Source organism: Bos grunniens, chromosome 15, assembly GCF_055505025.1.
Source record: "Bos grunniens cultivar Pamir isolate PY7600 chromosome 15, Bosgru_T2T1.0, whole genome shotgun sequence".
Lineage (NCBI taxonomy): Eukaryota > Metazoa > Chordata > Mammalia > Artiodactyla > Bovidae > Bos > Bos grunniens.
The window spans coordinates 79,540,897-79,561,611 of NC_141179.1; the positions used below are offsets into that span (position 1 = coordinate 79,540,897).

A 20,715-nucleotide genomic window follows, 5' to 3' on the forward strand; every position below is an offset into this window, starting at 1 on the left:
CATAGTAGTTGAAGCAAAACAGATCATTGTCCCCTGGCCACCGCCTTCCTGATAGGATTGTAAGGCTGATTTCTCATCCTTCTTCCCTGTCACTTTCACTTCTTTTCCTTTCAGTCCAGATTGATTTACAGGAGCCTAGGTGTAGCCTCTGAACCATCCCAAGAGTGCCTTCCACGTTTCAGGAAATCGCTAAATGGCGAGTCACCTGGTTGCTCCCAGGAATCTCTGTCTTTCTCTGCCCGGGTCACATGGTGCCTTACCTGTAACCGTTCTCAGGGGTCACCTCTGTGGACGCGACTGTGGGGACGGTCAGCCATTTTTGTCCCATTAGTCTCACTCAGAGATCACTGGGACAAATGGGACACTTTTCTGTCAGCCGGTGACGCTCAGTACCCGCATTCCACGGTACATAGGCTAAGAGTGTGTTCTGCTATGTTCCCGGAGCCTCTCTCAGACTCACCCCTTGGCTATATTCTCAGAAACTGGAAAATTTTGACCCTGCAAAAGGCCTGGCTCCAATACAAACTGGGGGACCCCCCACAAAAAAGACAATATGGCCTCTGAATGGCACATTCAGTTCAGTTCAGTCGACTCTGATTCTTTGCAACCCCATGAATTGCAGCACGCCAGGCCTCCCTGTCCATCCAACTCCCAGAGTTCACCCAAACTCATGTCCATTGAGCCAGTGATGCCATCCAGCCATCTCATCCTCTGTTGTCCCCTTCTCCTCCTGCCCCCAATCCCTCCCAGCATCAGGGTCTTTTCAAATGAGTCAACTCTTCTCACAAGGTGGCCAAAGTATTGGAGTTTCAGCCTCATCATCACTCCTTCCAATGAACACCCAGGACTGATCTTCTTTAGAATGGACTGGTTGGATCTCTCTGCAGTCCAAAGGGCTCTCAAGAGTCTTCTCCAACACCACAGTGCAAAAGCATCAATTCTTTGGCTCTCAGCTTTCTTCACAGTCCAACTCTCATATCCATATATGACCACTGGAAAAACCATAGCCTTGACTAGATGAACCTTTGTTGGCAAGGTAATATCTTTGCTTTTGAATATGCTATCTAGGTTGCTCATAACTTTCCTTCCAAGGAGTAAGTGTCTTTTAATTTCATGGCTGCAATCAACATCAGCAATGATTTTGGAGCCCACCAAAATAAAGTCTGACACCGTTTCCACTGTTTTCCCATCTATTTTCTATGAAGTGGTGGGACCAGATGTCATGATCTTCGTTTTCTGAATGTTGAGTTTTAGGCCAAATTTTTCACTCTCCTCTTTCACTTTCATCAAGAGGCTTTTTAGTTCCTCTTCACTTTCTGCCATAAGGGTGGTGTCATCTGCATATCTGAGGTTATTGATATTTCTCCCAACAATCTTGATTCCAGCTTGTGCTTCTTCCAGCCCAGAGTTTCTCATGATGTACTCTGGATATAAGTTAAACAAGCAGGGTGACAATATACAGCCTTGACGTTCTCCTTTTCCTATTTGGAACCAGTCTGTTGTTCCATGTCCAGTTCTAACTGTTGCCTCCTGATCTGCATATAGGTTTCTCAAGAGGCAGGTCAGGTGGTCTGGTATTCCCATCTCTCAGAATTTCCCACAGTTTATTGTGATCCACACAGTCAAAGGCTAGCTTTTGCCAAAAGCAGGGAAAAGACTCAGAATTTCCTTCTATTCAGTCCTTCATGACCCTCAGTCAGAATCCCCAGATTTGAGGGACTTATGCCGCATGTGTCTTTCTGTTGCCTCCCTATCTCCTTTTGCCCTCTGTCTCTCTCTGTCAGATTTCCTAGACTACTCCAGCTCGACCTGTCGTATCCACATGATCTCTAGGAAAGGATTCTGAGGTTCCCTTTGGTCTAGGTCTTTCTTCTATATTCAAAAGCCTGAAGGATCAAAAACTCTTCTCTATGCTTCAAAACTGGTTCTTTTTGCATATGCAATTAAAAACAACTAGTCTGTTAAAAAGTCTGCCTAAGGGAAAGCTTGAAGTTAACCCATTCCATGTCCCTGAAAAATTCCATGTCTCAGCCCACTTTGCCTGAGACCTCTGCTACTGCTGCTAAGTCACTTCAGTCGTGTCCAACTCTGTGTGACCCTATAGACGGCAGCCACCAGGCTCCCCCATCCCTGGGATTCTCCAGGCAAGAGCACTGGAGTGGATTGCCGTTTTCCTCTCCAATGCATGAAAGTGAAAAGTGAAAGTGAAGTTGCTCAGTCATATCCGACTCCTAGCCTCCCCATAGACTGCAGCCTACCAGGCTTCTCCATCCATGGGATTTTTCCAGGCAAGAGTACTGGAGATTGCCATTGCCTTCTCAGCCTTGGGCAAATTAGAACTTAAAAAAAAAAAAAAAAAAGGAGGGGATGTCAAAGAGACATTTTAAATATCAAGTGGAAAACTATGAGATCTTTGTCTGTCTGTCTGGATTTATGTATATCTCAGTGTGTGTCTTTTTTTTTTTTTTTTTTTTAATAATATTGCTGAACTTGTAAGTGAGTTCTAATTTAATTGGGCTAAAGAAAAGTAAGTGCTTACAAATCAGACAATTCTAAATATAAAAGAAATTAACCTAAATGAATTTCAGATTCATGTGAACTGGGAAATATTCAATATTAAGTATCTAGCATTAATGTTTGTTTGCTAATCTAATATAGACATGTCTAAGAGCCATTAACATTAAGCATAATATTTTCATTGTGCCTAGGTTTACTATAAATTAAATATTGTTATATTTATATATCTGTTACAATTTTGTCAGAAAGGAAAGTACCTCAAGTGAAGAAACTTTAAAAAAATGTAAATGAGATATGAGCTTTTAAATAAACTCTATTGAGAATAATTATACTTTAAAAATGTCTGTCTAAAACAGTCTCTCTAGATTTTGGTAACTTGAATTTCTAGGGTTCTGCTAAACTAAGTGACAGAAGTTTATTGAATAGCTAGGTCATTTCCAAATAAAATAAGACTCTGAAATAGTCATAACTTAACTCTAACTTCCTCTTACACAGAAACTAAAGAGATTGCCACCCTGAGATGTTCTCTATAAGAAAGCAAATTTTTAAAGAAATTATCACTGATATTTATGTTCACCAATCTATAGAATGCTAACATAAAGGTCAGTTCTTGGTTGCTTAAGGAAAGTAGGATGTATGTTTTCAGTAAAAAAGGTTTGAGAAATGAAATTACATTTTATGAAGGGAAAAGGAAGTTAGCCTGACTTACAGGTGGCTGTTTCAGGATGGGAGAACAAATGGGCACAGAAAGTGATAAGAAGGTTTTATGGAAAGTGGACCCCAAGGGAAGAGTTTTGTGCATAAATACCAGTGTTCTTGAAATATTGAACTGCCTTTGATAATGGATTTTAAGTTTCTTTACCTCTGAAGTGATTTCTTCTATGTTTACCTTTGAAATCTTCTTTGTTACTTTGGCTACTTTGGCTAAGTGAATATATTGTTTCACAGTGATATATATGATTCTATCTGATTGAGTGTTATAAATCCTTTTAATATTTATCGACAAAACTTCCTAAATAACTTGACTTCTAGCTAACTTTGGGACGCTTCAGAGGGCCTCTGAGACATCCAAAAGAGCTATTAAACCACCTGAGTTCATTTGACATGTTAAATTACCTGCGAAGTATTGTTGGAGGAGTGATGGAATCTTCTCAGGTTATATTGTATATTGATGTTACTTATATAAATATCCCGGAAAATTATGTGAAATTCATGAAAATCTGATATGTCTTGGTAAAATGTTTTCAGTTATAATTCTAGTTATCATGTTAAAGTGTTATAAGTCACAGCAATGACCAGGCTACTTTGTCAATTGTACTTTAATTAGATTTTAAACATGTCTTCTATGGTTTCACACTCATGCCTTTAGAAAAATACTGCTAGTTTTTCAAGGTGTATGGAAAAGACTTTTCTAAGATTAGCTGACAAACAACTTTTGTTTGTTATCTGGTAAACTGGTAACAGACTGGAATTTAGTCTACTCTCTATGTTAAGAGAGAAAAGCTTTCTTAGAATGAAGCTTTCAATAAAAGATTATGAATTTCTTTGCCTCTGAGTGATTTATATTTGTTTTTAAATTTTTTTGTGACTTTGGTAAGGTAAATAAGCATTATTTAAGATTATGGTACATGTAAAAGCTCATTCTGCTTCTACAAAAACTAACCCCTCACTGTTAGATTTTTTGCTATCCTGATGTCCTTAAAACATGGCAACAGTCTACTCCTAAATCAGGCAATTAAAAATGGGTGAACAATAGCTGTAAATCAAAGAGTCAGGGCTATGGGAAATCCAAGATGGCTCCTCAGCTTTCCCCGGCTCCCTGACAAACCTCATTTTCATTTGATGGGTTAAAACCTTCTCTGGTACCAGGGTTAATGCCCTTATAATGGAAAAAAAATCATGTGTCACTGAATATCAAGTTTTGCTAATTGTTAAACTAAGTTTCTAGTTTTGTTTACTAAGACTCCTGAGATAGCTCCTTGTTATGTTATATTGCTCAAAAATTTAATTAAATTATTAAAAAGGACACTCTAAGTTTGTTTCTAAAGCTTATCTCAGTAACCAGCCTTCAGTTAAAGATCAGATGCTCCATGGTGTATAATTAGGAGGTTAACACAAGGCTATAGTCATTTAACAAATGAAGTCAGATGACCTGAGGTATACTGGGCTATACCTAATGAAAGTTCTTGACTTATAATTCTTACTTATGACTTCACTAATAACTTCTACCTATAGCTATTTTATTTTCTATGTCACTTGTTCCAGAAGATTCTTACCTTACGAAATGTGTGACTGAGCCTGTGTTAAAATGCTGATATGCAGTTCCATATGAGGTCAATGATTGTACTAATGTAACCCTAGATATGGAAAGTAGCAACAAGAGGGAATATTTTCCTGGACCAAGAGGTTAGTAAGACAGATATAATCCAGAAACATTTGCTTTCGCAAGGCCTGGTCCAATAATAGCACACTGAGGGGCCTGTCAATGGAATATTCCCTAGACCAGGGAATGAGTTTTCCCAGCCCCATTGGACACAATGGCCATAAAATGCCCCCAAAACATAGTTGAATAGTGGCTTTGAAGGGACCCTGCTGAATGGAAGTTGGCACTTGCCAGCTGCCCCTACAAAGATTACATCATGACCACTGCAAGCTGCTAACCCTCAACACTTTCTGAAAGGAGTTCAGGGTGGGATTTAGAAATAAGGCATCCTGTGCTCTGGGAAAAACCCAGAAGAACTGGCCTTCAGATAGTCAGATGTTTTCAGTAAAGATTTTATGAGCTCAAATCCTTGCCTCTTCTCGCACCCAGAGAAACACTAACGCCATGAACCAAGGTGGTCCTGGTTCTCCTGGTAGCCCCGAGCAGCTCTTCTGCTTCTATTAATCATTGGGCCACATACCTTTAACTTTCTTGTTAAGCTTGTTTCTCCTAGAATACTGCAAGCCTCCAAGTATGACAAGAATTTCACTGAGCAACACCTAGACAATGCTGAAACAAGTCACCTTATCATCTCCCTCCTAAATGCACCCTGACAGAGAGCAGGCAAAGGGAACCCAGAGCCCCATGATGCCCCTGCACAGCCTGAAGAAGTCAGAGCGGTCATCGCCCGTTTTCCTTTGAGTCTGGGTTCTCAAATGTCTGAGAAGGGAAATAAGTAGACAGTTAGACATGAGCAGGATATCAAAAGGGGCCAAAGAATTGGCCCTAAAAATAAAGAGAGTGAGGAATGTGGTGATCCAAGGACAAAAGGGCAGATAAAACCAAGGAGGGTCTTGGCATGCAGCAACAGAAAAAACAGACCCTTATGGACCTTCCCTCCCCCATGTTGTAACTATTAATGGGTTTCAGGTCCTCCTGAGCAGAATAACCTGTCTCCCTTCCTACCCCAAAAGAGGGGAAAAGGCATTTGCTTACTCTTTCCTGTCACCCAGTATACATGTCTCATCCAATCAGCAAATGACTCTCAAGACCTCTATCCTACTCCTTGTACCCTGGGTATAAAAGGGGACTAAGGAACCCTGTTCAATGTCAGTTTTCCCTTGAGCTGGCCTGCTATTCTAACAGCATCTCCCACTCTAATAAACTTTAATTCCCTCTCATTCTGTCTGTTGTCTGGAAATTCTTTTCCAACCCATGCCTGGACCACAACAAGTATTTCACTGAAGATAACTTATCAAGATGAAGAAACAAAGGAAGGATCTAAAAAGGAACAGACTAAGAATAGATTACAATGTTATTATAAAGTTCCTGCTGATTTGTGATAATTAAATTCATGTTAATATAGATTTTAAAGTGACTCTTACAGAGAAGGCTGCTCATACTGCAGACTTTCAGGTGATAACTTATTGGTGTCAATAAAGGAGCCACTTTTGTATGTGCTATTGAAGGGCAACTCTACTCAACAAATTTAGTTTTGATAAAACAGTTCTCTTTGGAAACTAAAAAAAAAAAAAGCAGTGTAAACCTATTTGACAACAGGCAACTGTGAGAGTTAAGCCAATAATTGAGAAGCTAATGGCAATTTTTAATGTAAATGCCACCTCTATAACAATGGTAATTGCAAAATTACCAGAATCGAGTTTTTCATGCTCAATAATGTCCCAAAGTTGAAACTCATTTTGTTTATGCTTTGTGTTATGACTTCACACGACTTTCATATATCAATTACAAACTGGCACAAGAGCATTGCCAACAGCTGAACAACAAAGGCATTTGCCATCTGCCCCTATGGAGGTTGAACCCCATGCTGCTATAGCTTTTGACCTTGACCTCCAACAACCCCTGAGAGAGTTCAGGGTGGAGTGAGGCACTCTGTGCTCCAGGGAATCTGGTGGGACAGGTATTTAGATAATTGGATGCTTTTATGATCTCAGTGCTTGCATCTCTTCATATCTAGAGAAGCATTAAGCATTAAATCCCTTCATGGTGACCTCAGATCCTCATGACTAACAAACAACCTTTTGTAGAATGAGTGCTTCATGGTCTTAACTCCCTTCACCAAAACCTTATATATTGATTTTAACCCACTGCCACTTTGGAGCAGTCTCTCAGAGCTATATGAGATGCTGCCTCCTGGCTGCAGTCCTAATTTTGCCCCAAATAGAACTTAACTCACAACTCTCAAGTTATACATCTTTTTAGTGGAGTCATACTATCTATTTTGTCATGTTGAAACCAGGTCCTCTTAAAATTGAGCTCCTCTGCTGAATTTATGATTAACATCTCTATGCAAAATGGGATTTATTTTCTTATCCATCACTTGTTCCCCACAAGGTTGAAGATTATCAAAGAAAAGTGGGATTGAAATGCAGAGGACACCCTGGGGCCCTTTCAAATACAAAACCATTGCCCCCAAGTTTCTTATTTGTAGAAAGAAAACTTTCATCCTCCTAGACCTTCCCTATGTCCCAAAGGGCATATTCACACAGTAACTAATTAAGGCTTGAAAAAATTGGCTTAAATCTCAGCATTCAGAAAACTAAGATCATGGTGTCCGGTCCCATCACTTCATGGCAAATACATGGGGAAACAATTGAAATGATGAGAGACTATTTTTTGAGGCTCCAAACTCACTGCAGATGGTGACTGCAGCCATGAAATTAAAAGATGTTTTCTCCTGGGAAGAAAAGCTGTGACCAACCTAGACAGCATATTAAAAAGCAGAGACATTACTTTGCCAAAAAAGGTCTATCTAGTCAAAGCAATGATTTTTCCAGCAGTCATGTATGTATCTGAGGTTTGGATTCTGAAGAAAGCTGAGTGGTGAAGAATTGATGCTTTTAAACTGTGGTGTTGGAGAAGACTCTTGAGAGTCCTTTGGACTGCAAGGAGATCCAACTAGTCCATCCTAAAGGAAACCAGTCCTGAATATTCATTGCAGGACTGATGTTGAAGCAGAAACTCCAATACTTTGGTCACTTGATGTGAAGAACTGACTCATTGGAAAAGATCCTGATGCTGGGAAAGATTGAAGGTGGGAGGGGAAGGGGACAACAGAGGATGAGATGATTAGTTGGTATCACTGACTCAGATCATATCAGTTGCTCAGTCATGTCCGACCCTTTGCGACCCCATGAATCGCAGCACGCCAGGCCTCCCTGTCCAACACCAACTCCCGGAGTCCACTCAGACTCACGTCCATCGAGTCAGTGATGTCATCCAGCCATCTCATCCTCTGTCATCCCCCTCTCCTCCTGCCCCCAATCCCTCCCAGCATCAGAGTCTTTTCCAATGAGTCAACTCTTCGCATAGGTGGCCAAAGTACTGGAATTTCAGTGAGCACTGGAGTGGGTTGCCATTTCCTTCTCCAGGATATCTTCCCAAACCAGGGATTGAAGCCGGGTCTCCCACATTGCAGACAACCGCTTTACCATCTGAGCCACCTGCCATCCAAATACCTCATCTTCTGTCTGCAGTGGTCCATTTATGCATCAATTTGTTTCAGTTGTAGCTACTACATTACTAAAGGATCCTCAGTTGAATTTGTAGAGGTGGATGAACCACAAAAGCACAAAAACAGAGGGAAGACTCACAATTACACATGGGTTTTTCAACTGCACAAGAGGACTGGCACCCCAACACATTATTCAAGAGTCAGTTGTGCATTTCTTATATAAATATGTCATATGTGGACTGAAAATGGATTATATATTAAAAAACAAACAGAGAACACATCAAGTACTTAAAGTGCTCTAGGTCTCATCAAATAATGGAGTATCTCCTGGCCTAACTCAAGCTTAGAATATCAACTAACCCCCACTCCTAACTTTTGCCCCATCAACTGTTAATTCAGACATTTAAGAAATTTTCATTCAGGTTGAAAAATTGTAATTGGTTATAGAATAAATAATAAAGGACTATATATATATATATATATATATATATATATTATATATATATAATATGGAATAGTTTGAAATACTGCTACCAGAATCACTCATGATTCATTTTAAGATAAAGATAAAAACCCCCAAATTTTTATCAGCAAACACAGGCTAGATTGGATGAATGGTTGACTTCTTTGCAAGGAAGCCTTTTATGATGTAGTAGTTTTAATTGTAATTTTCTTGATGACATTCTTACAATCCAAGGAAGTAAAGGGATAGATTTTTTAATTATCAGGTTCTTGTTCTACTGCCTTAAAGCTCAATGATGTTTGCTTTTGCTTCTGTTTGTGTGTTTATTGGAATATGTGTGTATGTGTGTGTGTTTCCGACATTAGGCACAGATAATGCATTCTGAAAACCTCCTCTTCCTAAAGTACCAAGCAGGGATCACTATCAATTGCATTTTTGCTATATATATATATATATATATATATATATATATATATATATATATTCAGTTCAGTTCAGTTCAGTCACTCAGTCATGTCCAACTCTTTTCGACCCCATGAACTGCAGCACCCCAGGCCTCCCTGTCCATCACCAATTCCCGGAGTTTACTCAAACTCATGTCCATCGAGTTGGTGATGCCATCCATCCATCTCATCTTCTGTCGCCCCCTTCTCCTCCTGCCTTCAATCTTTCCCACCATCAGGGTCTTTTCCAATGAGTCAGTTCTTCGCATGAGGTGGCCAAAGTATTGGAGTTTCAGCTTCAGCATCAGTTCTTCCAATGAACACTCAGGACTGATCTCCTTTAGGATGGACTGGTTGGATCTCCTTGCAGTCCAAGGAGCTCTCAACAGTTTTCTCCAACATCACAGTCCAAAAGTATCAGTTCTTTGGCGCTCAGCTTTCTTTATAGTCCAACTCTCAATACATACATGACTACTGGAAAAACCAAAGTTTTGACTAGACAGACCTTTGTTGGTATGTATATACACACACACACACATTTTTTTTTTTACTTGTGATAAATTTCCTTTATTCATTGTAAATTAAGGAAATGAAATCCTTAGGGACAAATTGCATTCTTGTGAATTTCCTAAATCCCTCAAGATACACAGAGGAACTTTTAATGACATATTTATTATATCCTTTGATCACAAGATGAACTCCAGGGACTCTATTCCCATTTGAACTGAGGTAATTATATAAATGAACTTTTCAACTAAATCTGTTTTCTGATATGATTGTTCTTTGTTCATCTTGCTCTTGCATTGACAGCATGGAATATGTGCTTTTTGTTCTTTTATTTTAAAAATTTTAAATTTCAAATCTACTACCGGGTAAGTTATGCCACTGACTTAACTCATGCATCACTGAAAACCAACAGATTTAACTATCTTTTGTGTGTTTGTTTTTGTTTGGGGGGAGATATAGAAAAATAGACCACAAGAATGGGTGGTGATGAGGCTCATAAACAAGCTAAGTTGTTGCACTTTTTTTTCTTCCACTCACTGGTAAGTAAAATTCAGGCAATACTCAGTATATATGCATTCTGTCAAAAGTTGAAATACAAAGAAGAAGAAGAAGAAAATCACATTCAGATTTTAGTGTGATAAATACTTCAAGGTATAGGGGAGGGAGGGATTTGTAATTTGGCTCTCATCTCCTTCTATATACTCCACTTAAGTTTTTTTCTCTATATTAACCTCAAAGTTGTCATGCAATTCTTTGGGAGTAATACAAATGAATGTTTGGATTCAATTTGGAATATTTTCTAAAGAATGAATTTCAATATAAAACATAACTATGTAATCTTATGAAGATTATTCACCTGTCTCCACAGATTTCTAGATCTATAAAGGTATTATAATAGAAGAACAATATTGTGAGATTATGAAAATAGTAGGAAATAAGGAAATAATGGGCTTTACATATTGAACACAGGGCTAGCATCTCCCATGTGAAAGGATGATAAGGCCAAGAAAACTTCATCCTTTATTCTGTAGAAGTAAAGTTACTGTGTGTGTGTGTATTAGTTGTTCAGTGGTATATGACAGTGTCTTTCTGTGGGCCAAATGTCGTCAGGAACTTCTTCTGTGACCTCCCCCCGCTGTTGAAGCTGTCCTGCTCTGACACAGCCATGAATGAACTGCTGCTTTTAATCTTCTCTGGCGTTATTGCCTTGATCACTTTCATGTCTGTGATGGTCTCCTACATCTTCATTGTTGCCGCTATCCTGAGGATCCACTCAGCCACAGGCAGACACAAAGCCTCCTCCACGTGTGCATCACACCTCACGGTTGTGACTCTACTCTATGGCTCTATAAGCTTTAGCTACATTCAGCCAAACTCCCAGTATTCCTTAGAACAGGAAAAGGTGGTATCTGTGTTTTATACCCTGGTTATTCCTATGTTAAACCCATTAATTTATACCTTAAGAAACAAAGAAGTGAAGGATGCTGTGAAAAGGGCTAAAGAAATGAAGCATATTCCTTGTTAATGTCATACCATATGTGCCAAATTATTTGTAGACAAATAAGTGCTTTGGATAATGGTATTTATATGCATTTATTAAAATTATGAATTGTTTTCCAATGGAAGGAAAAGGCTTGGAAGAATAGCATGTCATAGTACATATGGCTGGTTATTGTGTAAACTAAGCTAATAAGCCATACTAGGTTCCAGTTTAGCTATCTCTGGCTAATTGTTAAAATTTTTATTCCTGTATGTAGGTAGAAATAAATATATACATGCAGACACACCCACAAATAGTGAGACACAAACATAAAATTCATAAGTAATGAAGTATTTCTTAACTAATTTTTTCTATTGAGCATAGACAAAAAGCAAAATAATTTTAAAGGACAAGGCATTGGTATTTGAACTACCCAATAAAACTTACAGATACATGTTCCTGGAATTAGCCTGAAATTTTTATAGTCAGATATTCTGCAAAATGAATGCAAACACGCAAAAATAGTCAAAGAGGACTTCGTTCTTGATTACCTTTCCACTCACAGGGGTTAGTCCAGACCGTTTCTTTTTTTCTCACCATGGTTTCCATTACGATTAAATCATATGAAACTGAGAAAGGTGGAATGCCTCGGTTTCTTTACCATTTCACACAGAAGGGCCACTAACACTCACAAGAAATATACCCTGAAAAAGTTTACTTAATGTTTATAAAGTGTGCTGTCAAGTTAATTAAGGAACCATTAATAATCAGACTTATTCCCCTTTCCTTTAAGGATCTTCCAACATCTTCTTTAGACATTAAATAAAGAATTCTCTGACAGTAGTTTACATAGAAGAAAACATGCTCCAAATTCTAGGGAGAGAAAATGTGTGAAGCCAGTTGCTTTCCTTTTGACTCAAATTATACACGCATTTTTTGATCATGGCCATTCTGACTATTGTGAGGTGATATCTCATCATAGTTTTGGTTTGCATTTCTCTAATAATTAGTGATGTTGAGCATCTTTTCATATATTTGTTGATCATGTGTATGTCTTCTTTGGAGAAATGTCTAGGTCTGCCACCCATATTTTGATTGCATTGTTTTTTTTTTTTTTTCATACTGAGCTATATGAATTATTTTTACATTTTTGAGATTAATTCTTTATCAGTTGCTTCATTTGCAATATTTTTTCCCATTTTGAGGGAGGCTTCTGGATTGCTGGTAATGCTGTGTTTCTTGATCTGAGGGGTAGTTACATGACCGTGTTCATTCTATTAAAGTCTATTCACTTACAATTTATGCGCTTCTCTTGCGACCGGCACCCTAAGCACGGCTGAGAGGAGTTACCCGACGTCCGAGGTCAGGGGCAGCGGCCTAGAGTGCCAGACTGTGACGGCGCAGGAATGGCCAAGAAGAGCTACCCAAGTCTGAGGTCAGGGGCAGCAGCTGAGAGGAGCTAGCCCATGTCCAAGGTCAGGGCAGCGGCCGAGAGGACCAACCCCAGGTCCAAGGAGCAGTGGCTGTGCAGGCACAGGAGGGCCTAGAGGAGCTATCCCACATTGAAGGTTGGGAAAGGTGGCAGTGAGGAGATACCCCTCCTCCAAGGTAAGGAGCAACGGCTGCACTTTGCTTGAACAGCCATGAAGAGATACCCCATGCCCAAGGTAAGAGAAACTCAAGTAAGATGGTATGTGTTGCAAGAGGGCATCAGAGAGAAGACACACTGAGGCCATACTCACAGAAAACTAGTCAATCTAATTACACTAGGACCACGGCTTGTCTAACTCAATGAAACTAAGCCACGCCCATGGGGCAACCCAAGATGGACAGGTTATGATGGAGAGATCTGACAGAATGTGGTCCACTGGAGAAGGGAATGGCAAACCACTTCAATATTCTTGCCTTGAGAACCCCATGAGCAGTATGAAAAGGCAAAATGATAGGATACTGAAAGAGAAACTCCCCAGGTCAGTAGGTGCCCAATATGCTACTGGAGATCAGTGGAGAAATAACTCCAGAAAGAATGAAGGGATGGAGCCAAAGCAAAAAGAATACCCAGCTGTGGATGTGACTGGTGATAGCAGCAAGGCCCGATGCTGTAAAGAGCAATATGACATAGGAACCTGGAATGTCAGGTCCATGAATCAAGGCAAATTGGAAGTGGTCAAACAAGAGATGCCAAGAGTGAATGTCGACATTCTAGGAATCAGCGAATTAAAATGGACTGAACTGGAATGGGTGAATTTAACTCAGATGACCATTATATCTACTACTGCGGGCAGGAATCCCTCAGAAGACATGGAGTAGCCATCATGGTCAACAAAAGAGTCAAATGCGGTACTTGGATGCAATCTCAAAAATGACAGAATGATCTCTGTTCGTTTCCAAGGCAAACCATTCAATATCACAGTAATCCAAGTCTATGCCCCAACCAGTAATGCTGAAGACGCTGAAGTTGAACAGTTCTATGAAGACCTACAAGACCTTTTAGAACTAACACCCAAAAAAGATGTCCTTTTCATTATAGGGGACTGAAACGCAAAAGTAGGAAGTCAAGAAACACCTGAAGTAACAGGAAAATTTGGCCTTGGAATATGGAAGAAAGCAGGGCAAAGATTAATAAGTTTTGCCAAGAAAATGCACTGGTCATAACAAACACCCTCTTCCAACAACACAAGAGAAGACTCTACACATGGACATCACCAGATGGTCAACACTGAAATAAGATTGATTATATTCTTTGCAGCCAAAGATGGAGAAGCTCTATACAGTCAGCAAAAACAAGACCGGGAGCTGACTGTGGCTCAGATCAAAACTCCATATTGCAAATTCAGACTTAAATTGAAGAAACTAGGGGAAACCATCCTTTATGACTATACAGTGAAAGTGAGAAATAGATTTAAGGGCTTAGATCTGACAGATAGAGCACCTGATGAACTAAGGACTGAGGTTCATGACATTGTACAGGATACAGGGATCAAGACCATCCCCATGGAAAAGAAATGCAAAAAAGCAAAATGGCTGTCTGGGGAGGCCTTACAAATAGCTGTGAAAAGAAGAGAAGCAAAAAGTAAAAGAGAAAAGGAAAGATATAAGCATCTGAATGCAGAGTTCCAAAGAATAGCAAGAAGAGTTAAGAAAGCCTTCCTCAGTGATCAATTCAAAGAAATAGAGGAAAACAACAGAATGGGAAAGACTAGAGATCTCTTCAAGAAAATTAGAGATACCAAGGGAACATTTCATGCAAATATGGGCTCAATAAAGGACAGAAATGGTGTGGACCTAACAAAAGCAGAAGATATTAAGAAGAGGTGGCAAGAATACAAAGAGGAACCGTACAAAAATGATCTTCATGACCCAGATAATCACGATGGTGTGATCACTGACCTAGAGCCAGACATCCTGGAATGTGAAGTCAAGTGGGCCTTAGAAAGCATCACTACGAACAAAGCTAGTGGAGGTGATGGAATTCCAGTTGAGCTATTTCAAATCCTGAAAGATGATGCTGTGAAAGTGCTGCACTCAATACGCCCACAAATTTGGAAAACACAGCAGTGGCCACAGGACTGGAAAATGTTAGTTTTCATTCCAATCCCAAAGAAAGGCAATGCCAAACAATGCTCAAACTACCGAACAATTGCACTCATCTCACACGCTAGTAAAGTAATGCTCAAAACTCTCCAAGCCAGGCTTCAGCAACACGTGAACTGTGAACTTCCTGATGTTCAAGCTGGTTTTAGAAAAGGAAGAGGAACCAGATTTCAAATTGCCAAGATCTGCTGGATCATGGAAAAAGCAACAGAGTTCCAGAAAAACATTTATTTCTGCTTTATTGACTATGCCAAAGCCTTTGACTGTGTGGATCACAATAAACTGTGGAAAATTCTGAAAGTGGTGGGAATACCAGACCACCTGATCTGCCTCTAGAGAAATCTGTATGCAGGTCAGGAAGCAACAGTTAGAACTGGACATGGAACAACAGACTGGTTCCAAATAGGAAAAGTAGTACATCAAGGCTATGTATTGTTACCCTGCTTATTTAACTTCTATGCAGAGTACATCATGAGAAACGCTGGACTGGAAGAAACACAAGCTGGAATCAAGATTGCCGGGAGAAATATCAATAACCTCAGATATGCAGATGACACCACCCTTATGGCAGAAAGTGAAGAGGAACTAAAAAGCCTCTTGATGAAAGTGAAAGAAGAGAGTGAAAAAGTTGGCTTAAAGCTCAACATTTAGAAAACTAAGATCATGGCATCTGGTCCCACCATTTCATGGGAAATAGATGAGGAAACAGTGGAAACAGTGTCAGACTTTATTTTTCTGGGCTCCAAAATCACTACAGATGGTGACTGCAGCCATGGAATTAAAAGACACTTACTCCTTGGAAGGAAAGTTATGACCAACCTAGATAGCATATTCAAAAGCAGAGACATTACTTTGCCAACAAAGGTCCGTCTAGTCAAGGCTATGGCTTTTCCTGTGGTCATGTATGGATGTGAGAGTTGGACTGTGAAGAAGGCTGAGTGCTGAAGAATTGATACTTTTGAACCGTGGTGTTGGAGAAGACTCTTGAGAGTCCCTTGGATTGCAAAGAGATCCAACCAGTCCATTTTAAAGGAGATCAGCCCTGAGATTTCTTTGGAAGGAATGATGCTAAAGCTGAAACTCCAGTACTTTGGCCACCTCATGCGAAGAGTTGACTCATTGGAAAAGACTCTGATGCTGGGAGGGATTGGGGGCAGGAGGAGAAGGGGACGACAGAGGATGAGATGGCTGGATGGCATCACTGACTCTATGGATGTGAGTCTGAGTGAACTCCGGGAGTTGGTGATGGACAGGGAGGCCTGGTGTGCTGCGATTCATGGGGTCGCAAAGAGTTGGACATGACTGCGCGACTGAACTGAATTGAACTGAACTGACGTGCATGTATATGTTAATTCTTGGAGAAGGAAATGGCAACCCACTCCAGTATGCTTGCCTGGAGAATCCCCATGGTCAGAGGAGCCTGGCAGGCTACAGTCCATGAAGTTGCAGAGTCAGACACGACTTACCAAGTGAGCACAGCACATGTTACATCTCAGTTAAAAACTTTACAAGATAAGGAAAAAAAAAAAAAAAAAAAACCCAAATTTTATGTGCAGATGCATAATGATAAAATGAGGCCTGTAAATACTGATTGTCCCATAGTGATCTCCTTTCCCTAAATTGCTATAAATTGAACTAACTGGAAAACAGAAACAGTTTTCTAAAGAATACTTTCATTTATAAAAAATCATAGTTAATTTTCTAAATACTGAAATTACTAGTGGCAAGTAGGCTAAAGAGCACAATGAGAAAGCTGAAAGCTCAATAAATATTGTCATGTTTTTAATTTTTTTCTCAGTTTCAATTAAAATAATATGTAAATAGTTCCACTACCTGAGAAGGTAGCAAGTTGAAATGCTTATTATATTAGCCATTCTTGCGAAGAAATTCATTTGCAAGTTTACTTTTTAGACTGAAATAACACCACAACTACTATCAAAAAGAGCATATAACAATTGTATGAAAGTGAAGTCTCTCAGTCGGACACTACTCTTCACGACCCCATGGACTGTAGCCTACCAGGATCTTCCATCCATGGGATTTTCCAGACAAGAATACTGGAGTGGGTTGCCATTTCCTTCTGCAGGAGATCTTCCTGACCTAGGGATTGAACACAGGTCTCCAGCATTGTAGGTAGACGCTTTACCTTTTGAGCCACCAGGGAAGTCCATTTGTATAGACATTGACAATTTTCCAAAATCATTTAATATATAATTTGATATTGACTCCTATGTCGCTACATTTAAACTTTTTTTTTTGGTATGAGACTTCATGCAAATGGATTTGTATGAAATTAATTTTCAGAATAAAATAAAATAATGGTAATATTTAAGCCTAATTTTATATAATTCTTCACAATTTCTCAAGAACATTCAATATCTTGTATATAGAGTATGGAACACAGGAATAGTATACACATAAGATTATTAAACTCAGAAAAATAAATTTTTATTTCTATTTTTTAAATTCTGTTATAGTATGTTCTGTGTGCTGTGCTAATTTGCTTCAGTTTTGTCTGACTCTTCACTACGCCATGGACTATAGCCCACCAGGCTCCTCTGCCGATGGATTCTCCAGGCAAGAATACTGGAGAGGGTTGCCATTTTCTCCTCCAGATGATCTTTCTGACTTACACTGAATCTGCTTTTCTTGCATCTCCTGCACTGGCAGGTGATTCTTTACCACCTGGGTAGCCCAAGAACTTCTATCAGTTCAGTTCAGTCACTCAGTTGTGTCCAACTCTTTGCGACTGCAGCACACCAGGCTTCCCTGTTCATCACCAATTCCCAGAGTCTACTCAAACTCATGTCCATTGAGTCAGTGATGTCATCCAACCATCTCATCCTCTGTCGTCCGCTTCTCCTCCTGCCTTCAATCTTTTCCAGCATCAGGGTCTTTTCCAATGAGTCAGCCCTTGTCATCAGGTGGCCAAAGTATTGGAGTTCCAGCTTCAGCATCAGTCCTTCCAGTGAATATTCAGGACTGATTTAATTTAGGGTGGACTGGTTGGATCTCTTTGCAATCAAAGGGACTCTCAAGAGTCTTTTCCCTCCAACACCACAGTTCAAAAGCATCAGCGTGCAGTTCTTCAGTGCACAGCTTTCTCTATAGTCCGACTCTCACATCCATACATGACTACTGAAAAAACCATAGCCTTGACTAGACGGACCTTTGTTGGCAAAGTAATGTCTCTGCTTTTTAACATGCTGTCTAGGTTGGTCATAACTTTCCTTCCAAGGACTAAGCGTCTTTTAATTTCATGGCTGCAGTCACCGTCTGCAGTGAGTTCACTCTTGTCATCTCCTGTTTGACCACTTCCAATTTGCCTTGATTCATGGACCTGACATTCCAGGTTCCTATGCCATATTGCTCTTTACAGCATCGGACCTTGCTTCTATCACCAGTCACATCCACAACTTGGTATTGTTTTTGCTTTGGATCCAGCCCTTCATTCTTTCTGGAGTTATTTCTCCACTGATCTCCAGTAGCATATTGGGCACCTACTGACCTGGGGAGTTCCTCTTTCAGTGTCCTATCTTTTTGCCTTTTCATACTGTTCATGGGGTTCTCAAAGCAAGAATATTGAAGTGGTTTGTCATTCCCTTCTCCAGTGAAGAGCTACTATATTATACTATAAAAAGAAACTGGCTGCTTAAGGGAGGAAAATAAATCTCTGTCTTAGAATTCTCAGACAAATGGCGAGTCTGTCGCAGATTTGTAGTTCATATTATTAGATTGAAAAATTAGGAACATAACAAAAATTAGTAACAAACTAAATATATATATATATATATATATATATATATATATATATATATTAGTGTATATCCTGAAAGTAAATAAACCGAGTTAAGCACATTCTAAATGTCTTTAAATGACAAATACAATTAGTCAATGAGAAATCAATGAGGACTTCACCAATGAAATATCTGTTAGTACTCTATCAATTGTCATGTAAAATATCAGGAAAAAAATTGAGAATGAGCACTTGTAGCTCTAAACCCTGCACTTCATACATAAAACTGATTACTGTTTAATATCCATATTGAAAGAAATCACAGCTCAGATGATGTTTATATCACATAATTCCCTCTCAGCACTCAGAGAACCTCTATCAAATATGTGCTAATTTTATTTCATATGTGTAAACATAGAGTCTGCAATTTGGAAATGGTCCAAATCATTACAAAAATAAGTTACTGGCAGCATCTGGACTAGCCATGGCAAACTGGCATTGTGGTCATCTTTGATAGTAGGAGACCCTCAAGTCAGTGCAATCAATTTGTGTTCCTAAGATTTGAGGTTTCTTTGGCCTTCCCAGGTGGTGGTAGTGTGAAGAACTCACCTGCCAATGCAGGAGATGTAAGAGACATGGGTTCAATTCCTGGGTCATGAAGATCCCCTGGAAGAGGGCATGGCAACCCACTCTCATATTCTTGCCTGGTTTATCCCATGAACAGAGGGGGCTGGAGGGATACAATCAATAGGGTTGCAAAGAGTTGGACACAACTGAAGTGACTTGGCATGCACACAAGCGTAGTACCACTATGGCTCTTTTTCTGGTGGCTCAAAGGTCAAGAATCCACCTGCAATGCAGGAGACATGTGTTCACTGGGTCAGGAAGATCCCTCAGAAAAGTAAATGACAATCCACTCCAGTATTCTTGCCTAGGAAATCCCATGGAGGGCTACAGTCCATGGGGCCACAAAGAGTCGAACATGGCTAGTGGCTGAACAACAGCTACCACAACAGAAACATGTGGTCATCAAAAAATGGAACTTAGCATGCTTTAAAACACACACACACACACACACACATATATATAATTATGCCGTGTAAATCATAATTATAAACACCATGGAGTTCATTTTTAATAATTTGGTTTTCCCTCCTTGTTGTTGTTTAGTTATTAAGTCATGTCCAACTCTTTTGTGACCCCATGGACTGTAGCCCACCAGGCTCCTCTGTCTGTGAGATTTCTCAGGCAAGAATACTGGAGTGGCCTGCCATTTCCTTCCCCAGAAGATCTTCCTGACCCAAGGATCGAACCCACTTCTCCTGTATTGCAGGCAGATTTTTTTTCCACTGAATCACCAGGGAAGCACTTTCCCATGTAGAGCCTCCTATTAGTTAGACAAGAACATATACAACAATTTTCCCTGAGAAAAAGCCAAATCCATGAACTGCTGTAATTTGGAAACATAGTGCTGAGACCTTACTTCTCCCATGCCTCTTGTTAGCCGTTTTGATGAAACTCAGTATTGACAGAATCCCCGGTGATCACATCCTCCAAAGGCCCAGAGCCAAATATAAACACAGGTCAGGAAACTAAGAGAGAGGAACAGACTTCCTTTTGGCACCAGGTAGGTGTTGCATTTATGTGTTCTAACAAAGGAATTATAAATGCCTTTCCACGTATCAAAAACACCAACTCTCAGTACATGCTGTGAATGGAAGGGGAAGAAAAATCACCTGCCTCAAATCTATTCTCATCATTGGAAATAGAACTGTCTCAATACAAGTCAACTAACTCTCTTGAAAGCATCAGTGGGCTTAGTCCATATTTCCTCAAGTAGCTGTGCTTAAAATTTCACATAACTATATAAATTAAAACAAATAATATATTCAAAGAAATTCTTTAAGAACTAAAACGAATTCTTGCAAACTGTTGAATTTTGTTAAATCTGAGGGAAAGAACAGTCATTTATTACCAAAGCTAATCTTGAAACTCAAAGATTAATTTATTTTATATACCTGAATTTATAGCAAAAGAAAAGTGCTGTTATAAGTCAGTATAGAGGAAAATTGCTATTT

General features: G+C 39.6%; 1 protein-coding gene across 1 annotated transcript; it reads left to right on the top strand.

Annotated features, from left to right (window-relative positions):
- The first annotated feature begins 10,902 nt into the window (after positions 1 to 10,902).
- On the top strand, positions 10,903 to 11,352 carry LOC147358637 (olfactory receptor 5J3-like). Its single transcript, XM_086338199.1, has one exon. It carries the CDS (start codon positions 10,903 to 10,905, stop codon positions 11,350 to 11,352), a length of 450 nt encoding a protein of 149 aa, XP_086194325.1.
- The last annotated feature ends 9,363 nt before the right edge of the window (positions 11,353 to 20,715 follow it).

Bases quoted from the DNA above. Each gene is read 5' to 3' on its own strand.
- LOC147358637 (XM_086338199.1), top strand. From the start codon at position 10,903: ATGACAGTGTCTTTCTGTGGGCCAAATGTCGTCAGGAACTTCTTCTGT.